At 36.2% G+C, this 14,587-nt stretch overlaps 1 protein-coding gene across 2 annotated transcripts in view; it reads right to left on the reverse strand.

The window, feature by feature from the left end:
* Nucleotides 1-1,586: 1,586 nt before the first annotated feature.
* LOC106875100 (inositol polyphosphate 5-phosphatase OCRL) overlaps nucleotides 1,587-14,587 on the reverse strand; it is an 81,758-nt gene continuing 68,757 nt past the window's right edge. For both annotated transcript variants that reach the window (XM_052971391.1, XM_052971392.1), the window contains 4 exons: nucleotides 13,043-13,127; nucleotides 11,756-11,883; nucleotides 10,062-10,173; nucleotides 1,587-8,523 (listed from right to left, as the gene is read on the reverse strand). In XM_052971391.1, coding sequence (XP_052827351.1) covers nucleotides 8,405-8,523; nucleotides 10,062-10,173; nucleotides 11,756-11,883; nucleotides 13,043-13,127 — 444 coding nt within the window. In that variant the 3' untranslated portion in view covers nucleotides 1,587-8,404. The remainder of the gene's footprint in view (nucleotides 8,524-10,061; nucleotides 10,174-11,755; nucleotides 11,884-13,042; nucleotides 13,128-14,587) is intronic.

The raw sequence follows: 14,587 nt of genomic DNA on the forward strand, positions 1-14,587 counted from the left end.
CATTATGTAAGTGTAATGTACAGCTAATTTAAGTCAATTCTAACTCTTGATGTGGAGATATTTTCTAAATTTTCAACCAATTAAATTTTACTAAAAGAAATAAAAAAGTTGCATTATCTCTGAATACGTCTCTCCTTAGAAAAGTTGATCTTGTAACTCTTGAGGTATACTGCTGCTAACAGAATCCCATAATTAACAACCAAAAATAGAATAATTTTGCAGCTAATATAGATTTATTGGTAAAATGTAGCAGGGCTATGATCTGAAGGTTGAGTGTTCTTTATAATTGAAAGAAAAAAAAAATATATATAGTAAAATCTCAATTTTGGATCTTTATATATTTGTCTTAGTTCAACTTTTATGCATTTTGAAGTGGTTTCCCTTTTGTTACTAGGTTTCTGTTAAAATCTATTTTATTTGTTTCAGTTCATTTTAAAAGAAATGAAGAATTTAATAAAAATGTCTTATTTAGTGTTTGAAACACAAATAAAACTTGAAATTTTGATGGAAGTCTTTAAAACGGGAAGTTTTATATTGTGGAACTTAGGGTGGTTTCAGGCAGGTTGTTATCAAAAGGGTTGAAATAGACTGGACTGATTGGTTTTAAAATAGTCTTCATGGCTGTATTTAGTTAGTCTTAGAGTTGGATCAGTAAAAAATAAAGAATGCAGAAATATTCAAGTTTTTAACTTTGTGTAATTTGGAAAGTAATGCCTGATTTATTATTCTTCAATCTTAATCTTCAAATCAAGACCATAATCTCTAAATTAATGACACTATTTTAGAATATTTTAACTATACATGTCAGTATTCAAGCATAAACGCTCAACTGAAAATTATGCTGTAATGTGGGACATAAAAAATTCTAATTAAACAAGAAGCAAACATATTAAACAAATTTCCTAATGAATGAATCATTTCTTGATTTAACAATTTATTGGAGTATTGATCTTAGTTTCTATAACCAGACATGCTTTATTTCATTGGTACTACTTACATATAAAACTCCATATAAGGAGAGGCAATACTGAGGAAAAAAAAAGATTAAAAAAGTTTTTCTGATCATTGAGTAACAGGAAGCATTGTTTGTGAGAGAAACTTCTGACTGACTGAGTTTCATGTTGCTGAAAGTTGTCAAGTTTAAACTGTTGTTAGTCAACGTTTGCAGGTATGAGGGGACTTGAGAGGGTTGTATAGAAAAGGTTGAGGTGGAAAGAGAAGTAGATGAGTGGGGAGGGGGAACAGTGGTGGATGTACCAGACCCCCCCGTAAGCTTGCAAGAACAGAGGCAATAGAAAAGGTAAAAGTTTTTAAGTAACTGCTCCTGATTCTATGATACAAACTTCCTGTTTTTAAGTGACTCTAAATTAAAACTGTTCGTCAAAATTTCATGTTCAATTTAAGATAAAAAGAACAGTTTAATAATGGCATTATGTTAAAAAAATTCTTCATTTTCAAAATTAGTTGAAACAAAAGCAGTGCATTTCAAAGGAAATCTGGTTGATAAGAAAGGTTAAAGAATCTGTCGGATAGTTTTGGACGAATTGTGCAAGAAGGATAACAAGAAGAAAAAAAAGGTACAAATATTCAGTTGAATAATTTTATTTTGTTACCATAATTTAAAAGAAATAACTTTGGAGAGAGTTAGATTACAATTGAGCATGTTTATTATCCTTTGGGATAATGATAGTAACGTTTTAAGTGAAATGTTTTTAGATGCGAGAAAATCTGATTTAGGACTTGTGACTTTTTTTTCTCTTCCCCCAAATCATTTTGTGAAGTTTAAATGAAGTGAATAGAAATACTACAACTACTACTACTACTGCTGCTGCTGCTGTTGGTGTTTCAAGAGAGCAATAAGATTCTGGCCTTGAGCAAGTCACTTTATTCTGTCATGGTAGTTTCACTTTATAAAAAGAGTGAATTGGTTTGCATTTAAATCTAAATTGATACTAAATTCTCCATTAAGATTTAAAAGCGTGGTTCTTAACCGGGATAGTAGCACCCCTTTGGAGGGTGAATGTGAGCTGACAAGGAGGTGGTGCTGGTTGCTTTAGGGGGGTGGGGGTGATTTTTCTTAGAAATAATTTGTTGCTGAGCTACAAAGGTTAAAACCACAGATTTAAAGTAAATAAAATGCAGGAATGACAACTGTTTAAAGGGCAGAGATATTAAATGTTGATATCTGGTTTTTAAAGGGGAGGCTAAACTAAAAGATACTTCTAGAAAGTTCTGCTTTCTTAATGAAGCTAATAAGTCATTGTAGAAAAGAAAAATGAAAAATGCAATCTAATTGAGTGATTAGAATACTCTCTTGATTAACGAGCTACATGCATGTACATCGTGCATTGTTTTCTTTGGCATATTCTTTGATAGGACTGTCTCATTAGTCCACTTCCACATAACCATAAAAACTTGAAGCATTTTCTGGTGCTACTGGGAGGAGTGGATACCAATAATAGCAGTTAAATGACTAAGAGCAATAGAGTGATCTAGAAATAGAAATATTTATTTTCCAAACAAAATATTTCTCAAGTTCTTTTTTTTTTTTTTGTACTAATATAACTGAAAGAGATGTCCCAAAATCTGTTGGGTAACCTGAGTACAGACAGATAGCTTTGTCACTCTTTCTTATGAGGAAAGAAATCTTCAGGAGAAAGATAAGTCAGTCTGAAGCCTGTCTACTTTCAAATTAATTATCAAGGCTGAATGGTCAAACAGAAAACCTGCACTTTTATAAGGAAACAAAGTTTATGATTATATACTTCTGAGGAACATTTTAAATCAATTGAAATAACTCCAACTTGGGATAGAAACTGGGTCCTTATATATTGCAACACTTTCCACCAGAAAATGGCTGTTAAAATAGGACCCACAAAAAAAACATACAACCATTTAAAAAAAAAAGAAAGAGCTTAGATGTAGGCATTGTTACTCAACAAATATGTTTGAAGCAATCCATCATCATTTAACGTCCGCTTTCCATGCTAGCATGGGTTGGAATCCATCTAGAAATATTTCCTTCTGTTAATCGAGTTACTCAACTTACTTTTGCTTCTAGGATGCAGTGTTAATGTCATTTTATTAAGTTCCAAACAGTAGAGTTTCAGGTTCAGTCCTACTGCAGAGCATCTGGGGGCAGGTGTCTTCTAAGGCTGACCAATCACAAGTTGATGACATGTGATGTCACCATCATCATATGGTGTCTTTCGTTTCCAGTATCCCTTAAACATCTCGTGATGAGGAGTGGATGGGAAGAGCTTGCCTGGAAAGGGTTGGTGACAAAAAATGCATCAGGCTGCAGCAAACCTGTCTCACTGAATTCCATCTGATCCATGCTAAACATGGAAAAAGCGGATACGATGATGATGACGACACATTTGTTTCAAGGAATACTTTTATTGCCATCTGCGAGTAATTTTTTTTTTTTTTTTGTTAATGCAAGAATTATTGATCTTAACAGCATGTATGCTTTAAACATGGCCTCTGTGACTGGGTTAGTGCTTTTGTGGTATACAGGCAGCTACACTGTATATTGCTGCTAGTTTTGTGATACAACCTGAAGTCTAACTTTTTAGACAATGAAAGTGTGTGTGTGTGTGTGTGTGTATGCACATATAATTAATTTATTAATTGGCAGAACTTAGTGACCCAAGGGTTGTCTTTTGTGCATTGATAAGTGCCAATGCATGAAACTCTTGGCACTTGAGTTGCTCTGGCTCCAGTTAATAAATATATACTCATGTTTTGGATTATATTTGATACAAACAGGAAAATGTGTGTGTGTGTGTATATATATATATATATATATATATATATATATATATATATACACACACACACACACATACATACAGTCATTTAACATCTACTTGTCCACATTTGGGTCAGATGAAAATTTGTTGAGGCAACCCTTTCAGTTTCCAAGCAAGAGGAATACATGACCTGACATGTTTTTCACAATGAACACCACTTGTATGACAGTGATGCTTGTTTACAAGCATGAATAGATATGACAGACTTCAATTTCTGTCCACCAAATCCACTTGAGGCTTTGGTTAGCCTGGAGGGTATAGAAGCTACACAACCATGGTGCTGTGCAGTGGAATTGAACCTGAGTCTACATGGTTGGGAAGAAAGTTTCTAGCCAGCTGCACACATATCTATCTATGTATGTGTGTGTGAATATATGTGTGTGTGAATATATATGTGTGTGTGTGAATATATATATGTATGTGTGTGTATATATATATGTATGTGTGTGTATATATATATATATATATATATATATATATATATATATATATATATAAAGTGAGGCCAAACAGAAGCTTGCTTATACATTTTAAGAAAGCAATTTTCAAGACTGTTAAGAACAAGCTTGTGTGTGTGTGTGTGTGTGTGTGTGTGTGTGTGTGTGTGTATTTTAATTTGTCTTAAAAGCATCAAACTCGTCTTCAGTAACTTTTGGAAGCCCTGTCCTGAATTTTCACAACCTGGAATAAGTTTTGAATAATCACAGCAATACATGCTGTAGGATATAAGCTTACAACTTGAAGAGGGGAGCACCGAGTGTCTATGTTATAAACATAGTCTTTCTGATATATATATCTATAATCACAGAGCAGTTGTGTTAGTTCAGATTTTAATTTAGCTACAGAAAAAATGCTTGGCACATGTAGTTTACCCTGCACTTTCAATTTTAACAGAATCCATTACAAACAATGACTTTTGAATATTAAAATCCATCTCTTGTTATTCAAAGGAATAAATATCAATTGAGAAACTGTTGAAGTGTCTGAAAATAGATGCTTGGACAAGTGTCTCAACACACACAATGACAAACTGCTTCAGTTTCACAAGATATGTTTTTTACTATGTACAAAATCATTCATTGACAGTGAAATGTGTTCAGAGAATAGAGAGGTTGGGAAGTATTTCAAAGCTGTTCACTTTTACTGTTCTTTTAATCAAAATAGTTTTTCTTCCATTTTGTAATCAACATGGGCTCAAAAGAAGAACATTTAAATAAATATGTTAGTGAAGGTTAAATGCATGAGTGACAACAGAAATGACTTCATTGTCCTTTTTAAAGATGGGAAGATTAATCCTTGAAAGGATGGTCATGGTAAACAAGCCTCTCTTGTCCAGTATATATTGCTGTCCAAGTCTCATATCAAGATGAGAGATTCCCCTCCCCACCCGGCAGACATAATAACATTTTGTTAACGACAAACTAATCACTCAGCTGGTCATCGTTTAACATCTACCGATTCACACTTTCCCATTCTAAGATGATTTGAACAAAAAATATCTAAAGTCTTTACCAACAAAGTATCTAACAACACAGTTAGATTCCATCTGTGTAGACATTTCAGGAAACTTTTTGAAATTTCTCCTGAACTTTGATAATTTATATTTTTTTCTCATTTATTTCTCTTGCATTCATTCTTTCCCATAACCTCTTGGCATTGATTTATAAAGAATAATTTTGATCAGAAACTTAATTTTAAGGGAAAGAAGATAGTGAATATAATTTATACCAGAATAAATCACTGGTATCATTATAATCAATCTCTTAAGTATGAAAGACATTTAAGTTTCGTAGGCCATCATCATGGACCTTCAGTTAATTTAGATAAAAGGCCAAGGAATTCACTACAAAGACTCTAACCATTCCATGGCCAGGACTTGCAGGGGACTGAAAGGCAAAATTGATTTTGGCAGGATTTTTAACTCAGAATATAAAGAGAAATATAGTTTTGCCCAACACTAACGGTTCTGTCAATCCACCACCCTAATAATGAATTAGTGATAAAACTTCTTAATAATAAGTAAAGATGACTTTCTTGACAGCATTAGGTCCCTGGTTGAAGTAATTCCTACAAGAGATTATATCAAGTTTGAACTCAATCTCACCACATGGCCACCAGAGATGTTAATTAGCAAAATTTTATATATATTATACATCAAGTCTGAGATTTTAATGATGGTGGGAAGAGGGGGGGGGGTTCTTGCTCCTTGCCACTTATTTAAATGTAACTGAAGGAATTTCATTTGTATGGAAACCTAAATTATACACCTTCCAACTGTATTACAGCACAACCAAATAAGCTCAGTCATGAATTTGGGGAATAAAACTGAGCGCATGACTGGTATTTATCAAGCAGCAGACAAAAGTCAAGAAGTTGACAACCTGGCAATAATCTGAATGTAAAGGGACGTAACTAGAGTTAATCTGCTTTATTTGTTAATCCACTGCCTGCAACAAGGTGACACAGACAAGGTGGTGTAAGTCTTCTCCCATTAAGTTGGATTTCAGATCCAACTAAACTTTGCAGCAGACAAAGGAATGCAACTAAGTATAGCAAGGTGTGTGTGTTCACATATAATTTGATGCTCGATTTCTGCCTCTTACTCTTAATAATGGCTTCAAATTTTGGCACAAGACCAGCAGTTTTCGTAGGAGGGAGTTAGTTGATTACATCAACCCCCAACACTCAATTTATTTGATTCTGAAAAAAAAGTAAAAGGGTAAGTTGACCCTTTCAGAATTTGAACTCAGGAATGTAAAGAACTGAAAGAAATTCTAAGCATTTCTGTTCACTCCTAATAATAAAGGATTTCTATTGGAGACACAAGACTACAGTTTCAAGGAAGATGTAACCAATGAGTTCAGCACTTGATTGGAATTTGGCTTTTTCACCCTTTCCTTGAGACTTTTGCTTCTCAACGCCATTGTAATAACTCCTTGGTTCAGGGTCTTTGACTAAAACTCTAGGCACACCAAAGCTTTGAGAGTAGATTTGATAGATGGAAACTGAATGAAGCCCATTGTATGTTTGTCCCCCAACACCGTTTGACAACTGGTATTGGTTGTTTCTATAATGTAATTTAGAGGGGTTCAGCAAAAAAGAGATCAGGCTTATAAAAAAAAAAAAGTACAGGGGTTGATTTGTTAGAGTAAATCTTTCAAGACAGTGCCCCAGCATGGCCACAGTCTGACTGGAAACAGCTAAACATTGGGACTTGAACTCCAGACCAGAGAAGGGGGGACCACGCTAAATACTTCACTCAATAGGAACAGGGTCAGCAATTTTGATGGTGTTAGACAATCTCCTTGACCCCTGGGCTGGTCATTTATTAACACTGAAGGGACGAAAGGCAACGTGGACTCCAGCAGGATTTAAACTTTGATCATGAAGTGTTCGAATAAATACCACAAGGCATTTTATCTGAGGTTCTAACGAGTCTGTCAATTAACCACACAATTCACACCACCATTAAATATTTCTTCCTAATTTTGGCAAAAAGTCAAGTTTTGAAAGGAGGAGGCAAGTTGATTGCAGCCCAACCCCCAACCCCCACTCCTGAACTGGTACTTTAAAGTTATTGACCCTGAAAGAATAAAAAGACAAAGTTGACATGGCAGGATTTGAACTCAGAAAATGAAGAGCTGAAAGCATATTGTTTGCACAAAGGATTCTGCCAACTTTGCTGCCTTTTACCCCCTATTAAAAAAAAAACAACTAAATATTAGGAATGTACTCTACCCCCACTTTTAAAACCAATTCTGGGAATATTAGTTCTAGTTGTCTTGTGTGTGTGTGTGTGTGTGTGTGTGTGTGTGAATAGCTGCAACGTCTTGAGCCACAGAAGAACTGGGAATGGCAGACAAAAGCAGAAAGGATCACAGACGTAATATTGAAAACATTCACACCAGTCTCCAGTCTCTCACTCAACAAACAGATTAATAAAAGAGGTACACACACACACACATATTAAAAACAAGTCTTTTACACAGGTTAAATGTTTTGTGATCAGAGCCATCTTCCCATTGGTAAATAACTGACACGGGCGGGGGAGGGGAATCTCACACAACAGTTTATGAAAGCCCTGAAAGGATGATATTCATGATGATGATGATGATGATAATGGTTTGTTTTTTGTTTCTTTCTTTTTTTTTAAATATAAGCATGAAATCTTAAGCCAAAAGCTTTATGTGTTATCCCCCCAAGAACATAACTGCTTGCTGTCAGATAAGATATTGGTGAAGCAGGTGCTAGGAATTCAATGTTTTAAACATTTTGGCATTGCACCTCTTTGAAGAATCAAGATGATAATAACTTCTTACAAAGTTCTGAAATTTTAAAATTATAGTTTAAAGGAAAGTTGTGAAGTTTAAAGTCTTTCCTCAAGAATATTTTGTGATTCCTGTGAATCTGTTCCAAGCGTGAAAGGGTGATTGAGATCAGCATCTTACCATTCCACCTCACCTGCCACACACGACAACAACAATAATAATAATAATAATAATAATAATAATAATAATAATAATAATAATAATACACTATTTAAAAAGAAACCCCTTAAATGTGGTATGATGATGTTGCTGTGATGGTGTTCATTCATCATACTCATTCACAAGAAAGTGGAATACAAACATAGCTTTCTTTTCTGTGTCTGCCTGACAATTCCTCTCCGACTTGAGTGGACGTAAGAACAGGTGGCCAAAAATGGAGGCTGGAAATAGAAAAGTAATGTCTTTATGCTGAATTAATTATATGTTTAACATTATAGAACATCACGTAATCTATTGGAAAGAGTGTTTCATTAAAACCCTAGTTAATGAAAACATATGATCATAATTTTGTGTCCCTTTTACACTCATTAGTCCTCTATACTCTCAGGGTAGCAGGGGTATCAAATTTTATAAACATTCTATAAGGGATATTTTGATAAGCACAGAAGAAATCAATAACAATTTTCAGTATAAGAGAAATGATGTTATATTAGTTCTAGTTTTATGTGTGTGTGTTAGGTTCAACTTTAAAAGCTGTTAAACTAGACTCGAGAATATAAAGGAATTGAGAAAATTTTAAGAGTCTACTCCCATTAGGTTGGATTTCAGATCCAATCAAACTTTACAGTTAAAATAAGTAGGCTTTGTGTATACACAGCAGAGAAAAGGGGTTTATAGATTGGGGCTGGAGGAAGAAGGGGTGAGAAAGCTGAGAAAAAGAAAGTCAGAGGTTGAATTAATGATGTACACTTTCCTAAGAAGTGCATGATCCAGCCATGACAAGTGTATCATCTTCATATTTCTAAAACCAAACTAACATTAACCATTACTTTTGCTAATTGTTTTGGGTTCTTGTGTAGTTGTGAGCAGGCATTAAGCCTTTCACTCATGTCCTAGTAAAACATCAAAAGTGTTAGAGAGAGAGTCAGTTGCTTTGTGTTTTCTGCTGAGAAGATGAGCAATGAAGTATCTTGCTCAAGGACACAAAGAATCATTGTGTCCAAGAATGGAACTGGTGATCTTCTGATTGTGAAGCCAAAGCCCTAACCACTGAACCATCTGTGTTCACAGATCCCACTAATAGTCAAAAAGGTTTGAATTGAAGAAATAATAGTATGAAACAAATTTTGTCATGTTAATAGAGTATGTTAGTTGTATTTTCAGTCATGGGGGAAGGGCATGTGTGGCCTAGATGGGTTGGAACTGTAAGATGGTGGGTTGAGTTCCTGGATGGGGGTAGCACGAGATGATCCTGAGCAAGGAGAATGAATATCAGCCTTACTGCTGGTGCAGCAGCACCGTCTTTCTTTTCCAACTGCCACATCCTTGATGTTCCACAGGGACAAAGGTAGGAGGGTGTCAGTGACAGCTCTGGATAATGCAAACACTAGACAAAAGCATGGTACATGTTACCCAGTCAGACATACTTGCAAGTAGAGGGGAAGGGCAATTTGAAGGGGTTTTTGGGTTTTAAGGAGGAAAGTAAAATTAATGTGTTGTTTTAATACAGAATTATCCACGTGAAGGCCCACCCAGCAATAACGGAGTGAACATGTGAGCAATCGATACTCAAAAAGACTCGTTGATTAAAGCAGAACCCAAAAGTCCACGTGCAGAACAAAGCAGTATGCAAATTAGAAGAACTGTTATTTGTAGAAAATAACAAAATACAAATACATTTACTAAACAAGGCAAAGTCACCAAACTCAGTTGGATACCAAGTCAGAACACAATATAATGAAAAATAAAAAAATCTCACCAAGAGTTTTGTGATCCAAATTATTAGCTTCCGAATGTTCTAAGAGCTCTCGCAGGAATGCACATATGTACTTGAAGACAGTTCGATTATGTTCAGGAATTGAACTAAGAACCTGATGAGAAAATAAAATAAAAATACAAAAAATCAGCTTCGAAAGAGAAAAAAAAAAAACGTCAGGTTTTTCATTTTATACATTTCAACTTTTTTCTTATGATGACCGAAATAAATTTAAATATTAGGAAGCCTAACCGTTAGAGGAAGTTATAAAAATGTAAACATACACCATGTATGCTTTTGATGTGTGGAAAAAGGAGAAAAAAAAGGTGGGGAGACAGCTGCTGACAGACTGTTTTGCAGTTTGTTGACTGCTGCCAAGAGAGAAACAAGGCAGATGTTCTAACCAGGGTGAAAAAGGGTTAGGGGAAGAATCGAAGAAAAGGGTAGCATTGGTGTGTTGGTTAACTGACTCCGAACTAAGGAAACTATCATACCATGCACCAGCCGGGGGTGGGTAGGGCACTGTATTTCGCCAGGAGGATTGACAGAGCATCCAAAAAAGTGGTCAGGAACTGTGACAGGTGTCAATCCATCAACCCTGCTCCAGGTGTGCATGAGCAGGGAAACATCTTGGTAGAGCACAACTGGAGATGACTGGCAGGGGACGTACCTTTCAATGGTTGACTGTGGGGATTGAGGGCAGGCACTGCAGACAAGATGGCACGTATTCTAAACAAGGTATTTTTAGAGCGGAGCGCTGTGGACAAATTGCTGATGGACAACAAGGTGGAAAGTGCACTGCTTTTTCAGAGCGGAATACAGGCCGAGTGGAAATGGGATTGTGGAAAGACATCATCAAACGATCAAGGTCACAGCGGAAAGGGGACACATGTCTCACCGCTGGAAGCAGTATTCTGGTACAACAGGTTGCCCCGATCAGGACAGGCCGAAGAGTCCATGCCACATAGGGTGATATTCAAATATGAATGGCAGCATCCAAGTAAACCATTGGGATGCCTTGTGGAAGAGAGAAAGAGAGAGAGGGCTTGTCTTCATGGAGGTGTGAAATGAAGTCTGGGTCAAGTTGCCAAAGGTAAGCTGCACAACTCAGTGGAACAGAGGAATGGTGACAGCTGCCAATTCCAAAAACATTTCTGTGGATGGATTGCTGTGTCACGTCTTAGATGTTCGTAGGATTGATGGTTCGTTGGATGATGATTGTGGAGAAGAGGAAGAGAATGAGGTTCCCAGCTTAAGAAGATCACAACGTACAAGGTGGGTGGGTGAAGTGAGGAGGTCATCTTTGAGATTGGGGGGGAGGGCGTGTGGGGATGAGCCAAAAGAAGAGGAAGCATGAGAAGGGAAGTGGGAGGAGAGAGGCGAGTACCAGCCACTTTTTGCTTGCCGGAGGCATCGTGAATGGATGTTAGGGAATTCGCTCCCAGGTTGGTCAGATAGCAGCTGCTTATATTGGGTGACAGGGGAAGGGCAGGATCGTCAGAGAGATTACTGCTAGACAAGTGTTGACGAGAGGGAGGCAGGTGAACCTCTTTTCATTTCCCATGAACAACAAAAACATACATAAAAGTGTAATCTCGTAATCTCTCTCTGACACACATGTATATAAAAATTACTTTAACAAGAACTGAGACAAAAACATTGGAAATGTTAAACATTTTCAAAACCAAATTTCTTACTTGTCGAGAAAAATTGTAGTTGTTGCTGACTTGAAGGCATTTGTGGTAAACATTACAAGGAATCACAGGTTCTGGCAGACACCTCAGGAACAATATCAAAGCACTGGTCACAGAATGGATACTACCAGCTACATTGCAGTCAAAGAAATATTATTTTAAAACATGTTTAACTTCTCTACAATTTGGCATGGCTGATGACTTAGTGGCCTACAAAAGAAGAGAGACTTGAAACAGCCTCAAAAACTATCTTTTTTTATCCATTTCTATTTCCCATCCAGAGACTTCCAGCCTGGCTCTTTCAATAATTTAATTATCAAGAGATTTGTTATACACAAGTTATAAATTTCAATATCTCAAGATGTTTAAATATTGTATTTGCAAAGGAAAGGGATTTCTCCAGAATCTATGACTCAGAAAAAAAAAAAAACAGGCATTTGTAAAGAGTGTATGAAACTGATTAAAATTGTTAAATCTAAGAGGAGCAAGTTGACATGGGCAGTAAGTTCCTGGAAAACCACAGTTTGGTTACATGTCCATAAAAATGCTATTTACTTTACTCTTGCCCTTGGCATGAAAGTCCCAATTTCAATCCTTTGATGTCTATTGCACCAGTACAATACAATAAAATATATTTTTCATTTCATTTAAAACCTGTGCGATTCCACAATACAGATGGTGAGAAATGAAGATGCAGGTCCTCGTATCTAATTAAGATAGGTGTGGCTGAGAAGCTGGTTTTCTGACCATCTGGGCAAGTGTCTTTTACTATAGCTTGGACTCACCAAAGCATTGTGAGTGAATTTAGTAGACAGAAACTTTGAGAAGACCATTGTGCATGTAGGTTGAGTGGGGTTAGTACCATATGATACTAATAAACAAGTATCCTTGTCATACAAGCAATATCTTCCATGAAAAACATGGTCCCGGGGAATCATAATACTTTCGCTGGAAACAGGAAGGGCATCCAGTGGTAGAAAAGGATCTACCTCAACTAATTCCATCTGATGTATGCAAGCATTGAAAGGTGAACATTAAAATAATGATGATAAGAATACAAAACAATGCAATATGGTTCTTTGCTTTAACATTTTTGTGATGATTTTAATGTCAACAAAGAAAAACAGAATAGGCTTTGAATTTCCTTCTGAAGACAATTTGAAAAATTTCAGTCAACCACTATACAGCTATTGCATGGAATGGTAATAACATCCCATTTTATTCAATTAACATTTGATAGGAAAATTAACAAAAAGATTAATGGGATTAGGGTATTAATTAAAAGGATATGAATCTTCTCAGGAGCACCAGCATCAAGACAATCTCGAATTTGGTAAATTTCAGTATTGAGGCCATCTTGTTTGAAAAGGTCTTCCTGTAAAAAAGATGAGAATTTTTCAACTGAATATTTTAACCAATTTTTTATTACATCATACATTTGGCATCATAAATTCACAAGTGATTAGACTGCAGCTTCGCTGGAGCATGGCCATGGAGAATTTTATTTGAATGAATTGACACAGTACTTATTCTATCAATCTCTTTTGCTGAACTCTAAGTTACGGGCATGTAAACACACCAACATCGGTTGTCAAGTGGTGGACAAAGATACACACATACACATAATACATATATACACATGTATGATAGGCTTCTTTCAATTTCCGTCTACCAAATCCACTCATGAGGCTTTGGTCAGCCTGACACTGATAGAAGACACTTGGCCAAAGTGCCATGGTGTGGGACTGAATCCAAACCATGTGGGTGAGAAGCAAACTTCTTACCATGTAGGCAGATCTGTAGTTCACTTGACAAATGTATGTATAACCCTTCGTGGGCCGGTGGAGGTCCCTTGGGACCCCAGCAAATTTTAAAAGTTATGCAACTTTTACATTTTTTTTATTTAAATGATTTTATATCTCATGACTTTTATTGTCAATAGTTTATGTAGGCACATACAAATTTGGAGTTAAAAATTCCCAGTCCTATGGATGTTATAGCATCAAATATGGTCATTGGGGTCCAACTGGACCCCATTGGCCTTCTGTGAAATTATTCTTTCCTATTCCTTTTTCAGATATTCCGATGAACGACAAATCAATGTATTTTTTCTTTTATTCTTTTTGTTTTATTTTATATTTAGTGCTTTATGTATAATTTATAAAACTATAAAAAAGTGCTAAATTTCTTGTTCTGTACCATGCACTCACACATATATACATCATCATCATCATCATCATCGTTTAACGTCCGCTTTCCATGCTAGCATGGGTTGGACGATTTGACTGAGGACTGGTGAAACCGGATGGCAACACCAGGCTCCAATCTAAATTTGGCAGAGTTTCTACAGCTGGATGCCCTTCCTAACGCCAACCATTCAGAGAGTGTAGTAGGTGCAAACAAATATTACTTTATGGATAGTGTAGAAATGTGCAAAAATAAAAGGGGACCCTAATGGCCTTTAGTGTAATTCCAACTCTGCCAGCCTACGAAGGGTCAATACAAACTTGGGCTGACCTTGAGAGTGAAATTATTTGATAGACAGAAACTGTATGGAAACCAGTTGTGTGTGTGTGAGACCCCATTGTCTCTGTGGCACAAAAACAGTGACGGTATTTATGTGTCGCAGTTCAGGGGCTTCATTTTGTTTGAAGACTAATGGAACGAAAATAGATTAGGCCTAAACAACTCTCATTCAACCCATGCCAGCATAGAAAAAGAAAATGCAGAAACAATGAAGAAATATACAGGCACAGGTGTGGCTGCTGACCCAAGCAAAGCTGTGGCGTTAAAAGGTTGCTTTGCAACTGTGTGGTTTTGGGTTCAGTCCCACTG

Source organism: Octopus bimaculoides, chromosome 10 (genome assembly GCF_001194135.2).
Source record: "Octopus bimaculoides isolate UCB-OBI-ISO-001 chromosome 10, ASM119413v2, whole genome shotgun sequence".
Lineage (NCBI taxonomy): Eukaryota > Metazoa > Mollusca > Cephalopoda > Octopoda > Octopodidae > Octopus > Octopus bimaculoides.